Source organism: Pristiophorus japonicus, chromosome 15 (genome assembly GCF_044704955.1).
Source record: "Pristiophorus japonicus isolate sPriJap1 chromosome 15, sPriJap1.hap1, whole genome shotgun sequence".
In the NCBI taxonomy this organism is placed as follows: Eukaryota; Metazoa; Chordata; class Chondrichthyes; family Pristiophoridae; genus Pristiophorus; species Pristiophorus japonicus.
Window position 1 is genome coordinate 178598905 of NC_091991.1, and position 19127 is coordinate 178618031.

Here is a 19127-nt window from a genome sequence, read left to right on the forward strand (position 1 = left end):
AGTCCCTCTTGGAGTCTGGACTCTCCACCGATGTCTGTTTTAATAAAATGCTTCCATTTAAACATTTCTGAAGTAAAAAAAATAATTTGCCACAAATCAGTCAGTTATTTGTGTCCGTTACTGAGCAATATTAACATTCTCGGGAATGGCTCCTCAGTTCATCTCCTTTAGTACTTTAGCCTTGGTTTAGCGTTACAGGGCATATCAATCTCAGACGATATAGCCTATTCTTCATGCTCCGGTATCAAGCGGTTACTGATTCACCTTAAAATTAGTTACCAAATAGTGATTTACCCCAATAGAAAGGCAGCAATTACTGAGAACACAGGTGAAACCAGCAGATCTATAACATTAATCCCTCTCCTTCACCCCCCCACCCCCCCAATATGAATGATCAAGTGATTACAATCCACCACATCAGATGAAATGGAAAACTGTCAGGTGAAAATTATATACTTTAATTTTTTTTAAATCTGTAAATCACAAGGACGATCTCCGAGATCATGATGAATCCATTCCAAACCCTGGTGTTGGGTATTAACCGCCACCCCACCTCCCATTATATAGTAATAAATGTCCCAAGTCTTTATTGCACTGCTCACACACCCTGCTGATAGCTGTACAATACAACAAGCATGTCTGCACAACAGGCGTGCTCTACCTGTTAAGAATTCTCCATGCAAGATCCCTGCTAATTGGAAGTGCATTAGCTCGAGAGAGTAGCGTTCCTTCTGCAACTCTTCCAGGTGAAATCACCTGCCGTGCGCGCAGCAGTGGTTGGTCCTAATGGTACCTGACGAACCATGTGACGTCACACGATTCCAAATGAAATTGGATAGGTTGAGAGTGAGAGGTAGGGATAGGGTCCCCCTGCAGCTGTGAGCGTTTGAAATTCTGGAATACGATCACTATCAGAATAGATCCAGACCTGGTAAAGGCGAGAGGTTACACAGCATCAGCAGCTTGGATACTTTCCCAAATTAAAATGAAAAGTAATGAAATGGTACCCAGTTTCTGTGCTTCATTGATCCTACAGCTCTAGCTGCTGTACTGTGCAGTTACGGAAATTGTATGGATGGATGGTTTCCAGTTTTTCCACCAATAGCTGTGCATTCCTGAGCATATTTCTCGTTGATTTTCTAATTTTGTTTTGGTGCGGCCATTAGTGCTATAATATCCTTGTAGTCCTTCACAAACTCTCTCAGCGGGTCCATGTACTGGTTCACATTCTCTTCCATCCATTCCTCCACGGTGTCGGGGAAGTAAATCTTTTCCATCTGCTTGCGGAAGTTTCCCAAGTACTCTTCCCACTGATGGTGAACTCTGAACACATTTTACAGTTACATTTACCACGTCGCATTATAAATAAGCACAAGCACTAATTCAGGACTGCTCTAGCAGACTGATTGCTGTCAGATTTCAATGATAAACACTGAGCTAATACTAGCACATCCCCCTGTACTGATAAACCCTCAACGAACATCAACTGCATGGACACGTGAGCCAATAACCCCTGCACCATCATGTACTTCAATGACACTTCAATATAGGCCCGCTATTTAAGAAAGGAGGGAGAAAGAAAATGGGGAGCTACAGATGAGTTAGCCTGACATCAGTAGTAGGGAAAATGCTAGAATCTATTAAGGATGTGGTAACAGGGCACTTAGAAAATAATAAGATTGGGCAGAGTCAACACGGATTTATGAAAGGGAAATCATGTTTGACAAATCGGTTGAGTTTTTTTTGAGGTTGTAACTAGCAGAATAGATAAGGGGGGGCGGTGATCAGTGGTTGTGGTGTATTTGGATTTTCAGATGGTGCCACACAAGCGGTTCTTGAACAAAATTACGGCTCGTGGGATTGGGGGTAATATACTAGCATGGATTGAGGATTAGTTAACAGACAGAAAACAGAGAGAAGGAATAAACGGGTCATTTTCAGGTTGGCAGGCTGTAACTAGTGTGGTGGCGCAAGGATCGGTGCTTGGGCCCCAGCTATTCACAATCCATATCAATGATTTGGATGACCAAATGTAATATATCTAAATGTAATATATCCAAATGTAATATATCCAAGTTTTCTGATGATACAAAGCTAGGTGAGAATGTAAGTTTTGAGGAGGATGCAAAGAGACTACAAGGGGATATAGACAGGCTAAGTGAGTGGGCAAGAACATGGCAAATGGAAAATAGAAAATAATGTGGAGAAATGTGAAGTTATCCACTTTGGTAGAAAAAATAGAAAAGCAGAGTATTTTTTAAATGGTGAGAGTTTGGTGTTCAGAGGGACCTGGATGTCCTTGTATACGAATCACTGAAAGTTAATACGCAAGTACAGCTAGCAATTAATGAAAGAAAGACTTGGATTTATATAGCGCCTTTCACAACCACCGGACGTCTCAAAGTGCTTTACAGCTAATTACGAAAGCAAATGGTATGTTGGCCTTTTTATTACAAGAGGATTGAGTATAAGAGTAACGACGTATTGCTGCAATTATATAGGGCCCTGGTGAGACTGTACCTGGAGTATTGTGTACAGTTTTGTCTCCTTACCCAAGGAAGGATATACTTTCCATTGAGGGAATGAAAGGAAGGTTCACCAGACTGATTCCTGAGATGGGAGATTGTCCTATGAGGAGAGATTGAGTAGACCAGGCCTATATTCTCTAGAGTTTAGAAGAATGAGAAGTGATCTCATTGAAACACAAAGTGAAACACAAAATTCTTACAGGGCTTGACAGGGTAGATGCAGGGAGGATGTTTCCTCTGGCTGAGGAGTCTAGAACCAGGGGTCACAATCTCAGAATAAGGGGTCGGCTATTTAGGACCGAGATGAGGAGAAACTTCTCAGAGGGTGGTGAATCTCTGGAATTCTCTATCCCAGAGGGCAGTGGAGGCTCAGTCGTTGAGTATATTCAAGACAGAGATTGATAGATTTTTGAATATTAAGGGAATCAAGGGATATGGGGATAGTGCAGTTGAGGTAGAAGATCAGCCATGATCTCATTGAATGGCAGAGTCGGCTCAAGGGGCCCTACTCCTGCTCCCAATTCTTATGTTCTTATGACACATACTAGATTACACCAACAAACTCTGAGCTAATACAGACTACTAGCAGACCCTGACAAGGCACAACCCAAGCCAATACCTCCTGCACCAACACAGATTGCACTAGCAGACACTAGGACACTTGCACCAATAGAGATTGCACTGGCACAGACTACTCTGTCACGACTTGTGCTGATACAGACTGGTCAAGAACACTTTGTACCATATCAGATGGTGCTGCTGTTATCTGCTATTTCTCTGAATATTGATGAGGAACATTTTATTCTGCTTATTAAGTGCATCTCCTTTGTTTAAAACAGAAAAATGCACTGCTCCTGCTCCAATACCACCAATTTTGCCTCATTCCAGACCTTTTTGGGTGATCAGGACAAGGATCCTTCACTGATCATAGACACAGAGATGGGAAAGCTTTTATACAAAGCCAAGCCAGAGCTCAATATCCATCAAAAATGAGATTCAAGACAGGTTTCAGAAACATGTGGCAGAGATTGTGGGCCAACTCAGGTTTGCACATCAACATGGTTGAGAAAAGGCAGATCGTTTTTATTGTTAGAATAATTAATAGGGTTAGACAAAAAAAAGTTAAAACAAAAATAACATTGTGATTCTTATTTGGTGTTCTTTAGGAACAGGAGTTGGCCACTCAGCCCCCTGGACCTGCTCTGCCTTCAATTAGATCATGACTGATCTGCACCTCAACTCCATATCCATTGATATCCTAACCTAACCAAGATTAATCGATCTTGGTCTTGAAAAGTTCCAATTGACCCCCAGCACCACAGCCTTTTGGGGGAAGAGAGAGTTCCAAATTTCTACTACCCAGTGTATGAAAAAGTACTTCCTGATTTCACTCCTGAATGGCCTAGCTCGAATTTTAAAATTATAACCCATTGTTCTTGATTTCCCCACCAGAGGAGATAAGTTTCTCCATATGTACCCTTTCAAATCCTTTTAACATTTTAAACACCTTTAATTTGATAGCAATAAATCTACTCGCAGTAATAGAGTAGCTGTATTACTGTAATATTAATGTGTGTTTCAGTGCATGAACACTGAATTCAAATGTATTACAAGAAGGGAGATTTCTAGAGGTGTCATCACATGACCTTCTGCCTCCAGCCTCCCTGCCATTGGTCGTCCAACACCTCCATACTTGAGGGGCCCCACCGTCCCACACCAATTGGAAAGCAAATAGATCTGATTGGATGATTGTTGACTGTCAGTCAAACAGCCTCCAACCCGCCCGCCCCACAAGCTGTGTCTGATCTCTTTATAACTAATGCGCAAAAGCGTTCAAATAATTTACAGGCAACTCTCGATTATCTGCACACAGATGCAACGGGAAACCGTTATAATGGCATTTAAAATTCCGTGTGTGTATGATATCACTTTGAAACTCTGATGTTCCTTTCGAGCCTTGAGCCTTGCTTTTAAGCGCTCTGCCTTGCCTCAGCTCCCGCTGCTGCTCCCAAGCAGTTCCACTGCCTCTCATAATTCATTAAAATGCCACAAACAGTTGCAGGAAGTAATCAACAAGCCTAATGGTCTTTAGATCTAGAGGACTAGAATTCAAGGATTAGAAGATACGCTACAGCTATTGGTTAGAGCACACCTGCAGTACTGTAAGCATTAACTGTAATGTCAACTCGCTCCAACGGAGAAATCGTTTACCCGGCATAGCCCAATCCCAAGGGACCCGGATAATCGAGAGTTGCCTGTATTTTTAACAATTTTTTTATTGCCCATTTAATTTTCCACTGCTAACAGCAGTGTCCTGGAGATTAATTTTTTTTTAATTCCTGAAGACTCCAGGACAATCCCTAGATTCAGGTGAACAGGTTGTTGTGAACTCACCTGAGTACATCGGCACCAAAATACTCCATGTTCCGGGGATTTCCAAACCGGTGTTTTCTGTTGTAATTATTGAACCACCCTTTGATCGCACTGTTTAAACGGAGCACAAATTCACATAAAACAAATTAAATCAGCTGTTCATGGATAACTCTTATAAACCCAAACAAAATACCGATAGCGTTCACGCGCTCAACATCAGAATTGATTTTCTTGATGGCACTCCGAATTACCACACTGTCCTCACTGCGGCACATTCCCAGCAGATTTTGGCGTCCGTTCGTCACTGGAGGAGCGGGGCGCCCAAGGGTTTAACTAGTGGTGCTTGGGGCTAAATGCACCGTTCCAGCAAATTCTGAGCCATCATTTAACTCCTTTACAAAATGAGTTGGGCCTGCGACTGTCTGGATAGCAGTAATAGATCAAGAGGCAGATAAAGAATGAGGGAGAGGGGTAGATCATCAGAACACCTGTACAGGTGCTACAATCCATCTGTATTGAGGCTGCAGAGTGTGCACTGAGCTAATCAACCTTCAGACAGATATTATAGATAGAGACATAGCGATAGACGGAGGCAGATAGAGCGATACAAAGAGGGCATTTTTGAGTTCAGGGCCGGGGGCCCAGGGGCAGCACGGGCCAGCCCACATTGCGATATGTGCGCCCACTAGGTCCGTGCAGCAGAGCTGGTCTCCAGTCGTCTTGGGTAATCCTTGCCACTGGACCAAGACCTAGCTCTGTCAAGCCTGTGTGGTGGCTGGTGTGCAACGGCCACCACACGTTAAAAAAATCCACACACAGCCATCTTCCACCCGTGAGAATGTAGTTCGGGTCCTTCATTGAAACACTTGTGAACTCATCCTTTTTTGGTGTGGAAGCAAGTCATCCTCGTTTCGAGGGACCGCCTGTGATTGACTGACTGACTTTTAGGGGGGTGAAAAACCATGAGGAAAGAGGGGCGAGTGTGTGGACAAACTCCATTTTGCAGGTTCTGTCCCAACTAACGAATTCTTTCCCGAAGCTGAAACATTCCGATCATTGAGTAGTAAGCATCAAACTTTGTAATCGATACGAGCTCATTGCACAAGCCAAGGAAAATAGAAGGATTTATTTCACTCAAAAGAGTTATTTAAAATTATGAAGGGACAGGACAGAGTAAATAGAAACAGATTGTTTCCAGTGATTGAAGGGTCTAGAATTAAAGGAACATAGATACAAGATTATATGCAAGAAGATGTAGGACTAAGAGCAGGAGAAAGTTATTTAAAAAATAAACAGGGTTGTGAGGCTGTCAGTGATTAAAGCAGAGACTGTGTCCCCATTTAAGAATAGGTTAGATAGGTGGTTCAAGGAAAGGAGAATAAAGGGATGTGGGAACAGAGCGGACACACGGGATTAGAACTACTGCTCGTGTGAAGGATAAATACCAACACAGACTGGGTGGGCTGAACAGCCCATTTCTGTGCTATACTTTCTATGGAATAGATTACCACAAGAGTCTATTGAAGCTGAGTTAATCACAAAGTTTAGAGAGAATTAGATGTGGATTTGAAGTAATACTAAAGGGAAAGGTGAAAGAACAGGGAAATGGGATTGATGAGAGCTAGCACAATCACACAGTCACAAGAGGCCAAACAGTCTCCTTCCATACTGAAAATTCTGTGAACCTGTACTCCTCACCTGTTACTTTCCATAACCCGAGTTATGTCAGATTTCAGATTTTGATAAATCCAACGAACCATTTGATAAATCTCAGCCCCTGCGAATGTGCCATCTCCTTCACTAGAGAATGATGAGCAGACACAAGAGTTAGCAACAGCCGAGCAGTTCAGAGTGTTTCAACAGCGTTCTACAAACAATAGAAGGGTACACGGACAGTTTGGTAACAGCACAGCGCCGCAATGAGAGAGAAAAATGGAAGTCGTTATCAAACGTGTGTCGAATGTCTGGTGAACGTAACATTTAAGCTGCTTTTATATTGTGCGAAAACTGCTAGCACTGACATCTCCTGATGCTTTGTCTCACACAGTTGTCTGCAACCCAGAAGGTAAACCTGTCGAGATTTGCCAAGGCTGGCAGCCAGGAAGATGCATTGGCCTTAGCAGATCTGGCAAGATTATCTGTGGGCTGCAGCCAACGACCTACACCCAGTGTCAGGAACTGTTGCTGATAGCTTCATTTATGTTTTGTGTGCCCCATGCTGTTAGTAACCAGGTTTGACTAGTGGAAGGATATTAAGTTCTGAAAGTATATTTATCGAACAGTTTTGAAACATCAGAGACAGAATAGAACACACCAAGGATATGTAAATCTGCACAACATCACTTCAGTCCCATTTTCAATTTGCTTCCCTCCTCTTCCAGTTGGGCAGTACAGCATTCACACCCCAGCAATGATCCTAAAGCACCCCCAAAGGCAATAGACCACCCCTCAACAACCTGCACATATATATCACCTTTAATGTGGCAAAATATCCCAAGGTGCTTCATAGTTGGGGAATCAAACTAGAGCAGGAGGGAAACCAAAGACATGATCAAAGAGGTAGGTTTTAAGCAGGCTATTAAAACTGGGGAGAGCAAGGTGAAAGGGTTTAAGGGAAAGCGTTTTGGAGTTTAGGGGCAAGATGGCTGAAGGCATCACCACTGAAAATGGGGTGGGGGCAGTGGTAAGGACACACAGTAGACTAGAGTTAGAAGAATGGAGGGCGCCATCAGGGACTTGAGGCTGGAGGAGCTTTTAGAGGTTGGGTGTAACTTGGAGAATTTTGAAGTCGTGCTGAGAGATGTGCAACCAATGAAGGTTGACAAGAACAGACAACATAGGTGACCAGGTCTTGTGGGATAGAATGCAGGCAGCTGAGTTCCGGATCGCTTTGAGTTTGTGTAAGATGGACCTTGGGAAGCTAGCGGTTGATCCTGAATGTGACAAAAGGCATTGATGAGGGTTTGAGTAGTAGTGGGGTGAGGTAGGAATGGAGACAGAAGGCACTGGTCTTGGTGACAACTTAGATTTTGGGTTTCAGGAGGTTTTTCTACGTTAACGGTGGCATATAATGCAAGTTTGTTGTTGGGTTTGAAGCTCAGCTTGGTGAAGCATGATGTGTATCATTGCATTGCCTTGAGTGGGCATCCACTGGCAAAGGTGAAAAAGTGGTCACATCAGAATTGTCAATGCTGACACAAGAAGTATCATGTATTCAACTATCATTGTAACCCATGGAAAAGCTGACCTAAGTTGTACACCTTGAGAACATTGACCACAAGGGGTTGAACTTGTGGGAGACACTCCTAACCTGGACTTCCAGGTATCAAAGAGGAAGCTCCACCCACCTTCATCATTTGAGGTCTTGGTAATAAAGGTAACTGGTCACAGAGTGACCTTCTCTCTACTATGGACCTCGTGTGCATTTATACTGCATAGTAAGGACATATCATTGGCGACGAGAAACTGGGATTTAAACCATACGAGAATGGCCACTAGCAGCACAGAAGAGAGGTACTGTGTTGGTGATGATTGGGACGACTTTATTGAGAGACTACAGCAAAGTTTTGTCACTAAGGAATGGTTGGGACAGGATTCGGCCGACAAATGCAGGGCTCATCTCCTGACGGTTTGTGGATTCAGAACGTACTCCCTGATGAAGGACCTTCTAGCGCCAGAGAAGCCGGCGGACAAGACGTTCGAAGAGCTCAGTAAGTTGATCGGGGAACACCTTAAACTGGCAAGCAGCATGCACATGGGCGAGACACCAGTTTTACACGCACCGGCGGCGAGAAGGGCAAAGCGTTCCTGATTTCGTGGCAGATCTCCGGCGACTGGCGAGCCTATGTAAGTTCACAGATGCATGCAGAGCGAAAATGCTGCGAGACATTTTTATTGAGGGCATCGGGCATGCTGGGGTTTTCAGGAAACTGATTGAAACCAAAGACTTGACCTTGGAAGCAGCGGCTCTGATAGCCCAGACGTTTATCTCAGGGGACGAAGAGACCAGAATGATGTATGACAAAAATCTTGGCTCAAATGCGGCAAACGACCAGGGAGTCAACATTGTTAACGTGGCACACAGTTCTCTAGGCAGACAAGGGCAATCGGACATGCCCCAGCATGTAGTCAAACCCAAAAGGGGGAATTCAACAGAGACAATGGCTAGCTGAACGGCGATTCATGCCATCGCAATGGACAATGCGGCCAGTAATGGGGCCATCAACACCTGTTAATAGTGTGCTTAAGGACAGTTACAGAGACAGTCAGAGATGATTGACTGGTAATGGACCTTTTGTTTCCAACAACGGGGCAAACACCCAGCCAGAGCTTGCAGATATCAGCAATATACCTGCAGAAACGTCAGCGGTCACTTGGCGTGTATGTGCAGGAAGCCTGCAGCCAGGGTGATGTACGAGGAGGACGGGCCCGATGTAATCCCCACGAGGCCAAATGAATACTGGGGGAAATCGCTGGAAGCTGAAGTTCAGCGAGTTCATGTGGAGCACACATACAGTTCATATACCAGGACGCCACTGATAATGATGAAAGTGCTCCTCAATGGCACCCCAGTATCAATGGAGCTAGACACGGGGGCCAGCCAGTCTCTGATGAGTATCAAACAGTTCGAAAGGTTGTGGGTGTCCAAGGCCAGGAGGCCAAAATTATTGCCGATTGACGCGCAGCTACGGACATATACAAAGGAGATCATTCCGGTGCTAGGCAGCGCCACGGTAGTCGTGACCCACAAATTTTTGGAGAACAGGTTGTCACTCTGGATTGTCCCGGGGGAGGAGTTGGCTTACTGTCATGAACTGGAAATGGGGCGATGTCAATGCAATTTCTTCTGTGGAGCGAGTATCATGCTCACAGGTCCTAGACAAATTTGACTCATTATTTCAACCCGGCATCGGCACTTTCATGGGGGCCAAGGTAGTGATTCACATAAACCCGGATGCCAGGCCAGTACACCACAAGGCCAGAGCAGTGCCGTACGTGATACGGGAAAAGATAGAAGGCGAATTGGACCGCCTGCTGAGGGAAGGCATCATCTCGCCAGTCGAATTCAGTGACTGGGCGAGCCCGATTGTGCCGGTGCTCAAGGCGGATGGGTCAGTCAGGATATGTGGCGATTACAAGGCCACCATCAATCGGGTGTCACTCCAAGACCAGTACCCGCTACCGAGAGCGGAGGACCTCTTTGCGACGCTATCCGGTGGCAAACTTTTTTCAAAATTGGACGACCTCAGCTTACATGATCCAGGAGCTGGCGAGTGAGTCGAAGATGCTGACCCACCATCACGACACACAGGGATTGTTTGAGTATAACAGATGTCTGTTCGGGATTCGTTCGGCCGCCGTGATCTTTCAGCGAAATATGGAAAGCCTTCTCAAGTCGATTCCAAGAACGATGGTTTTTCAAGACGACATCCTCATCACGGGTCGCGATACTGAACACCTCCACAACCTGGAGGAGGTGCTACGCAGCCTGGACCGGGTAGGGCTGCGACTGAAAAAGGCGAAGTGTGTCTTCTTAGCTCCAGAGGTAGAATTCCTGGGGAGGAGGGTAGCAGCAGACGGGATCAGACCTACTGCGTCCAAAACAGAGAGCACCCAGACCCCCGTAACACGACGGAGCTGGGTTCGTTCCTGGGGCTCCTGAATTATTTTGGTAACTTTCTTCCCAAATTGAGCACACTCTTAGAGACGCTACACGTGCTCCTACGCAAAGGTCGCGATTGGATCTGGAGGTCAGCCAGGACAGGGCTTTTGATAGAGCACGCAATTTGTTGTGCTCCAACAAACTGTTAACATTATATAACCCATGTAAGAAACTTGTTTTAACGTGCGATGCGTTGTCCTATGGGGTCGGGTGTGTGTTGCAGCCGGTAGCTTATGCCTCCAGAAATCTGTCCCAGGCAGAAAGGGGCTACGGAATGGTAGAAAAGGAAGCGCTAGCATGTGTATATGCAGTAAAAAAATGCACCAGTACCTGTTTGGCAGGAAATTTGAGCTGGAGACAAATCACAAACCCCTAACGTCCCTTTTGGCCGACAACAAGGCCATAAATGCGAATGCATCGGCCCGCATACAGAGGTGAGCACTCACGTTAGCCGCCTATGACTACACAAGTCGGCACAGACCGAGCACAGAAAACTGCGCCGATGCACTCAGCAGGCTCCCACTGGCCACCACTGAGGGGGCAACTGAGCATGATGCTGAGATGGTCATGGCTGTTGAAGCTTTCGAAAGCGAAGGCTCACCTGTGACAGCCCGTCAGATTAAAGTCTGGACAAATAAAGACCCGCTACTGTCTTTAGTTAAGAAATGTGTCCTGAATGGGGACTGGGCAGCCACGTACGGGGCATGCCCTGAGGAATTTAAACCGTTTCATAGGCGCTAGGATGAACTCTCGATTCAGGCTGATTGCCTACTATGGGGAAACCGAGTAGTCATGCCCCAGATGGGCAGAGAGCTGTTTATCAGAGAACTTCACAATGAGCACCCGGGCATTGTCATGATGAAGGCAATTGCCAGGTCACACGTTTGGTGGCCAGGGATAGATGCAGACCTGGAACTTTGTGTTCGCAGGTGCAACACATGTGCTCAGCTGGGCAACGCACCCAGGGAAGCCCCCCTTAGCCCCTGGTCCTGGCCCGCCAAGCCATGGTCACGCATCCATGTGGATTACGTAGGTCCTTTCATGGGAAAAATGTTTTTGGTTGTAGTAGATGCCTACTCCAAATGGATTGAGTATGCCATTTTAAATTCAAGCACATCCTCTGCCACGATAGGAAGTCTAGGGGCAATGTTCACCGCCCATGGTCTACCGGACATCTTGGTCAGCGACAATGGCCCGTGCTTCACAAGCACTGAATTCTAGGACTTCATGGCAGGCAGTGGAATCAACCATGTCAGAACGGCACCGTTCAAACCGGCCTCAAATGGCCAGGCGGAACAAGCTGTGCAGATAATCAAACAGGGGATGCTCAGAATCCAAGGGGGTTCCCTACAAAGCCGCTTATCACGCCTCCTGTTGGCCAATAGATCCCGACCACACTCGCTCACAGGGGTTCCACCTGCAGAGCTGCTAATGAAAAGGACGCTCAAAACCAGGTTATCCCTTATACACCCCACTGTGAAAGAAATCATTGAGAGCAGGCGTCAGTCACAATGTGACTACCATGACAGGAATGCGAGGGCACGATGTATTGATGTCAATGACCCTGTTTTTGTCCTTAATTATGCTGCAGGGCCCAAATGGCTCACAGGCACTGTGATTGCCAAAGAGGGGAACAGGGTTTTGGTAGTTAAACTTACCAATGGACAAATCTGTCGCAAACATGTAGATCAAACTAAAAGAAGGTTCAGCAATCTCATAGAAGAGCAGAGGAAGAACACGACATAGAGTTTACTCCACCACAAGTGACCGAACACCGGAACCAAAGGGAGGCCTGAGGCACCGCAAACAGCAGACACTCAGGCCAGCGCCCAACAACCGGAGCCCCAACTCAGGCGCTCTACAAGGGAGCGTAAACCACCAGAGAGACTTAACCTGTGATCCCAATAAGACTTTGGGGAGGAGTTGTTGTCATGTATTCAACTATCATTGTAAACCATGTATAAGCTGACCTAAGTTGTACACCTTGAGAACATTGACCACAAGGGGGTGAACTTGTGGGAGACACTCCTAACCTGGACGTTCAGGTATCAAAGGGGAAGCTCCACCCACCTTCATCACTTGAGGTCTTGGTAATAAAGGTAACTGGTCACAGACTGACCTTCTCTCAAGTATGGGCCTCGTGTGCATTTATACTGCATAGTAAGGACATATCAAGAAGTTCTGGCTCATCTAGGACACATCTACCTCACACATTGGTTTTCCACATGCCTAGCCTTAATTCCCACACCTCCCTCCACTGCTTCAGGTCACAAACCCCCCCTGCTCAGCTGCTTATTGTGATGTCAGAGCCCGTTTCCCTTCAGGAGCATCCAAAAACAGAATTTCAGAAAAGACGATGATTTACCAAACATTGTTTTCTAGGTCGATACTTCTAAATCCCAAAATCTGCTGTGAATTGGTTTTTGCCTGATGTGTAAAAGAACCTGTGGAAGCAAATGGAAAAAATGTCAGAGAAAGATAGTCATACTGCAGGGGCTTCATTTCTCACGAATTAAAACTCATTTTAAGTGTTGAGGGAGTTTTACTTTGCCGTGCTGTACCTGCCCTGGAAGTGTTTGATGGGATAATGCACAGGGAGCTTTAATTCTGTATCTAATCCACGCTGTACTTACCCTTGGAGTGTTTGATGGGAAAGTGTAGAGGAAGCGTTATTCTAACTTATGCAATTTGATGGAAGTGGCTTTCCATCAGCACCTGATGGCTTGTATCCTAGTGTCTTGAGAAGTAGTGGCAGGGATAGTGGATGCATTGGTTGTAATTTACCAAAATTCCCTGGATTCTGGGGAGGTCCCAGCAGATTGGAAAACTGTAAATGTAACACCCCTATTGAAAAAAGGAAGCAGACAAAAAGCAGGAAACTACAGACCAGTTAGCCTAACATCTGTGGTTGGGAAAATGTTGGAGTCCATTATTAAAGAAGCAGTAGCAGGACATTTGAAAAAACATAATTCAGTCAGGCAGAGTCAGCATGAATTTATGAAGGGAAATCATGTTTAACAAATTTGCTGGAGTTCTTTGAGGATGTAATGAACAAGGTGGATAAAGGGGAACCAGTGGATGTGGTATATTTGGACTTCCAGAAGGCATTTGACAAGGTGCCACATAAAAGGTTACTGCACAAAATAAAAGTTCACGGGGTTGGGGGTAATATATTGGCATGGATAGGATTGGCTAACTAACAGAAAAGAGAGAGTCGGGATAAATGGTTCATTCCCGGGTTGGCAATCAGTAACTAGTGGGGTGCCGCAGGGATCAGTGCTGGGACCCCAACTATTTACAATCTATATTAACGACTTGGAAGATGGGACCGAGTGTAACGTAGCCAAGTTTGCTGACAATATAAAGATGGGGGAGAAAAGCAATGTGTGAGGGGGACACAAAAAATCTGCAAAAGGACATAGACTGGCTAAGTGAGTGGGCAAAAATTTGGCAGATGGAGTATAATGTTGGAAAGTGAGAGGTTATGCACTTTGGCAGAAAGAAAATTCAAAGAGCAAGTTATTATTTAAATGGAGAAAGATTGCAAAGTGCTGCGGTACAGCGGGACCTGGGGCTACTTGTGCATGAAATACAAAAGGATAGTATGCAGGTACAGCAAGTGATCAGGAAGGCCAATGGAATCTTAGCCTTTATTGCAAAGGAGATGGAGTATAAAAGCAGGGAAGTCTTGCTACAGTTATACAGGGTATTGGTGAAGCCACATCTGTAATACTGTGTACAGTTTTGGTTTCCATATTTAAGGAAGGATATACTTGCTTTGGAGGCAGTTCAGAGAAGGTTCACTAGGTTGATTCCAGGGATGAGGGGGTTGACTTATGAGGAAAGGTTGAGTAGGTTGGACCTCTACTCATTGGAATTCAGAAGAATGAGAGGTGATCTTATCGAAACATATACAATTATGAGGGGGCTTGACAAGGTGGACGCAGAGAGGATGTTTACATTGATGGGGGAGACTAGAACTAGGGGGCATGATCTTAAAATAAGAGGCCGCCCATTTAAAACTGAGATGAGGAGGAATTTCTTCTCTGAGGGTTGTAAATCTGGAATTCGCTGCCTCAGAGCGCTGTGAAAGCTGGGTTATTGAATAAATTTAAGACAGAGATAGACAGTTTCTTAACCGATAAGGGATTATGGGGAGCGGGCAGGGAAGTGGACTTGAGTCCATGATCGGATCAGCCATGATCGTATTAAATGGCGGAGCAGGCTCGAGGGGCCGTATGGCCTACTCCTGCTCCTATTTCTTATGTTCTTATATGGGATAGTATAGATGGAGCATTACTCTACATCTATCCCTTGCTGTATCTGATCTGGGTGTGCTCATTACTGACACTTAGCACCAACATTCTTTATCTTAATGTGCATAAAATTGACAAAAAAGGTGATCTTTTGCTCAGTATGACTGGTATTAAATAAATCGTGGTAGTAGAACATAAAGACTACACGTTGCAGCAGTGAATATTACAGCTGCAGCTATGTGGGAAGACAATTTATATTAAATTGAGAAAGGGAGGGGGTAATGTACGAAATATATACAGTATAGTGTGCAGGGGCAGTGCACAAGATGTACAGCAAATCGGCATGTTATGTCAAGTGACACAGAATACGACAGTCGGTTTCTGGAAGGGAACTCACCATGAGTCACAGTTTGCATGCAGATCACCAGGGATGGGATTGCAACTGGCAGCAGCTCACAGAGTGTCGAGAAATGATCGTACCTGAGGAAGACATTTAGAAACAGTGTAAAAATTGTCTGGAATGTCTTTCCAATTGGCATCACGTTAGCACCATTGAAGGCCACAGCCTTGCTGATCCCATTCTCACTGAAGCTACTCAGTTGTACACCAATGGCTTTAAGGTTGCCTATCCCAGAAATAAATGCTGCCTCACAGTGTCATCTGAATACCTTGCTACTGGTGCTGGTCAATCTACGAGTCCTTAAGGGGACACTGAAGAACACAAGTACATCTGGTTTCACTATTCTGAAACCAGAACTTCTAATCCAATTTCAACAATGTTGAGAATCAGTAAATTATCTAAAATATCTCACCTTTGCCAGCCCGTTAATGCCAACCCTTGGAAGTGAAGAGATGGGAACTTGGAGATGGATTTAATAACCTGCAGCCACCGCAGGTGATTCTCCAGGTGGAACTTGATAGGGGTCCAACCCTGGCTAACACCTGTTGCCCCTTTGAAGGCACTTGCAAACCAGACGCTCTTGAATCCACTGTCCATGTACTTGGCAAGGAATGCCTCTAAAAAACAAAAGGTTCTTATTTAAAAATAAAGGTTCTGATTGAAGTCATCATAATTATCTTAAATGATCATCACCCGCAAGACAGTCAGTCAAACAGGCAAAAGGAAGATACAACTAAGCATTGCTTGGTCTTACCTACTTCGTCAATGTTAAATTCTGGATGATAGAACCACACCATTGGGGCAATGTATTCAGTTATACCGGATTCTGAGGAGAGAACAGTCCAAAAGATCAATCAAGCTGCCAAATACAGTGTGTTCCAGGTTTCAGCAGATTGGAAAGGTATCTAGAATATTAACTATCGCTGCAGCAACTGCATAAAAATAACTTGCATTTATATAGGGACTTTCATGGCCTCAGGATATCCCAAAGCGCTTTATAAACAATGAAGTACTTTTTGAAGTGTAGTCATTGTTGTAATGTAGGAAACACAGCACCCAAGTTGCACACAAGCTCCCACAAACAGCAATGAGGTAATGACCAGATAATCTGTTTTAGTGATGTTGGTTTAGGGATAAATATTGGCACAGGACCACCAAGGATAACTTCTCTGCTCTTTGAATAGTGCCATGGGATCTTTCATCATCATAGGCAGTCCCTCGAAATCAAGGCTGACCTGCTTCCACTCTCAAAGTGAGTTCTTAGGTGACTATACAGCCCAATACGGGAATTACAGTCTCGGTCACAGGTGGGACAGACAGTGGTTGAAGGAAAGGGTGGGTGGGGAGTCTGGTTTGCCACACATTCCTTCCACTGCTTGCTTGTTTTCTGCATGCTCTTGGCGATGAAACTCGAGGTGCTCAGTACCCTCCCAGATGCTCTTCCTTCACTTAGGCGGTCTTTGGCCAGGGACTCCCAGGTGTCGGTGGGGATGTTACACTTTATCAAGGAGGCTTTGAGGGTGTCCTTGAAACATTTCCTCTGCCCACCTGGGGCTTGCCGTGCAGGAGTTCTGAGTAGAACGCTTGCTTTGGGAGTCTTGTGTCCGGCATGCAAACAATGTGGCCCGCCCAACGGAGCTGGTCGAGTGTGGTCAGTGCTTCAATGCTGGGGATGTCGGCCTGATCGAGAACATTGACATTGGTGCGTCTGTCCTCCCAGGGGATTTGCAGGATCTGCGGAGACATCGTTGGTGGTATTTCTCCAGCGATTTGAGGTATCTGCTGTATATGGTCCACATCTCTGAGCCATGCAGGAGGGCGGATATCACTACAGCCTTGTAGACCATAAGCTTGGTGCCAGATTTGAGGGCCTGATCTTCGAACACACTCTTCCTCAGGCGACCGAAGGCTGCGCTGGCGCACTGGAGGTGGTGTTGAACCTTGTTGTCGATGTCTGCCCTTGCTAATAATAGTCTCCCGAGGTATGGAAAGTGATCCACGTTGTCCAAGGTCGCGCCATGGATCTTGATGAATGGGGGGCAGTGCTGTGTGGCGGGGTCAGGTTGCTGGAGGACCTTTGTCTTATGGGTGTTTAGTGTAAGGTCCATGCTTTCGTATGTCTTGGTGAAGATGTTGACGATGGCTTGGAGTTCAGTCTCAATGTGCGCAGACGCAAGCATCGTTCGTTTACTGTAGTTCGACCATGTGCAGATTTACTGAAGGGAATTCTGGCTACCAGAGATAGGCTCCAGATACAAACCCTATACTCTGATGAAAGGTCATCGACCTGAAAGGTTTACTGTGTTTCTCTTTCCACAGGTGCTGGCTAACCAGCTGAGTATTTCCAGCCTTTTCCGTTTTTATTTCACCCAATGCACTGGCTGTGAAGGAGATCCATTCGTATCAGAAACGCTACTGAGCCTCAACCAACCATTTCAGTCTCCGGTCACAAAAATCACTCAGGACTTCAGGACGGGCCTGTACTTTCAGAGCATCTCCATCATGGTCCTGCAGAAGGCTAGCAAGCTTAATCTGGGGGATTCTTTGAGGAGAATAACCTGTATTCCATCCACAGTAAGTCAAGTCGCCCAAACCCAGCTGGTCCATGCGATGTGTCCAGGCCAATATTTATCCCTCGACCGACCGCTAAAAAAAATTATCTGCTCATGACCTCATCGCTGTTTGTGGGATCTTGCTCTGTACAAATTGGCCGCCCTGTATCCTACATTACAGCAGTGACCATACTTCGAAAGTACTCCATTGGCTGTAAAGCGGTTTGGGATGTTCTGAAGTCATAAAAGGCGCTTTGTAAATACAAGCGGGAACGGTGACATAGTGGTTAAATTACAGGACTAGTAATCCAGAGACCTAGACTTACGAACCAGAGATGCAAGTTCAAATCCCACCATGGCAGCTATAGAATTTAAATTCCATTAATCTGGAATAAAAAGCGAGTGGCAGTAATAGTGACCATTAAACTATCGGATTGGTAAAAAACCCATCTACTTCACTAATGTCCTTTAGGAAAGGGAATCTGCCGCCCTTACCCGGTCTGGCCTAAATGTGACTCCAGACCCACAGCAATATGGTTGACTCTTAATTGAACCTCTGAAATAGCCTAGCAAGGTAGTCAGTTGTTAAAAAAAAACAGCTGCAAGAAACTCAGTTGTAAAAAACCATTACAAGAAAAATAATAATAAAACCGGACGGACCACCCGGCATTGACCACGGCACCGGACGGACTCGACAATGGCCCAGTCGATCCTGCAAAGTCCTCCTCACCAACACCTGAGGGCTTGTGCCAAAATTCTCCTACTGTCTAGTCAAGCAACAGCCTGACATAGTCATACTCTCAGAATCATTCCTTTCAGCCAATGTCCCAAATTCTTCCATCCCACTGGCAGGATAGACCCATCAGTGGTAGGGACTGGCCCTGGGAGTCAACATTTTCTCTGGACCCCATGAAGACCAAGCTTGGGCAAGGAAATCTCCTGCTGATTATCACCTAGCGCCCTCCCTCAGCTGATGAATCAGTACTCCTCCATGTTGAACACTACTTGGAAGAAGCATTGAGAGTAGCAAAGGCACAGAATGTTCCCTGGGTGGGGGACTTCAATGTCCATCACCAAGAGTGGCTCGGTAGCACCACTACTGACCGAACTGGGAGAGTTTGAAGGACATAGCTGCCAGACTGGGCCTGCGACAAGTGGCAAGAGAAAAAACACGAGGTAAAAACCTACTTGACCTCGTCGTCACCAATCTACCTGTCGTAGATGCAGCTGTCCAGGAGAGTAGTGGTAGCAGCGACCACCGCACAGTCATGTGGGGATGAAGTCCCATCTTCACATGCAGGACGCCCTCCATTGTGTTGTGTGACTCTACCACTGTGCTAAATGGGATACATTCAG

The 19127-nt window shown here is 45.6% G+C and overlaps 1 protein-coding gene across 5 annotated transcripts in view; it reads right to left on the reverse strand.

Annotated features, from left to right (window-relative positions):
* Positions 1–387: 387 nt before the first annotated feature.
* Positions 388–19127, reverse strand: part of LOC139281281 (hexosaminidase D-like) — an 88371-nt gene continuing 69631 nt past the window's right edge. For 3 of the 5 annotated variants that reach the window (XM_070901386.1, XM_070901385.1, XM_070901388.1), the window contains 7 exons: positions 15974–16045; positions 15632–15836; positions 15217–15299; positions 12929–13007; positions 6600–6701; positions 4923–5012; positions 389–1323 (listed from right to left, as the gene is read on the reverse strand). In XM_070901386.1, coding sequence (XP_070757487.1) covers positions 1140–1323; positions 4923–5012; positions 6600–6701; positions 12929–13007; positions 15217–15299; positions 15632–15836; positions 15974–16045 — 815 coding nt within the window. In that variant the 3' untranslated portion in view covers positions 389–1139. Of the gene's footprint in view, positions 1324–4922; positions 5013–6599; positions 6702–12928; positions 13008–15216; positions 15300–15631; positions 15837–15973; positions 16046–19127 lie in introns of all 5 variants that reach the window. The other 2 variants (XM_070901387.1, XM_070901384.1) reach the window with 1 other exon arrangement.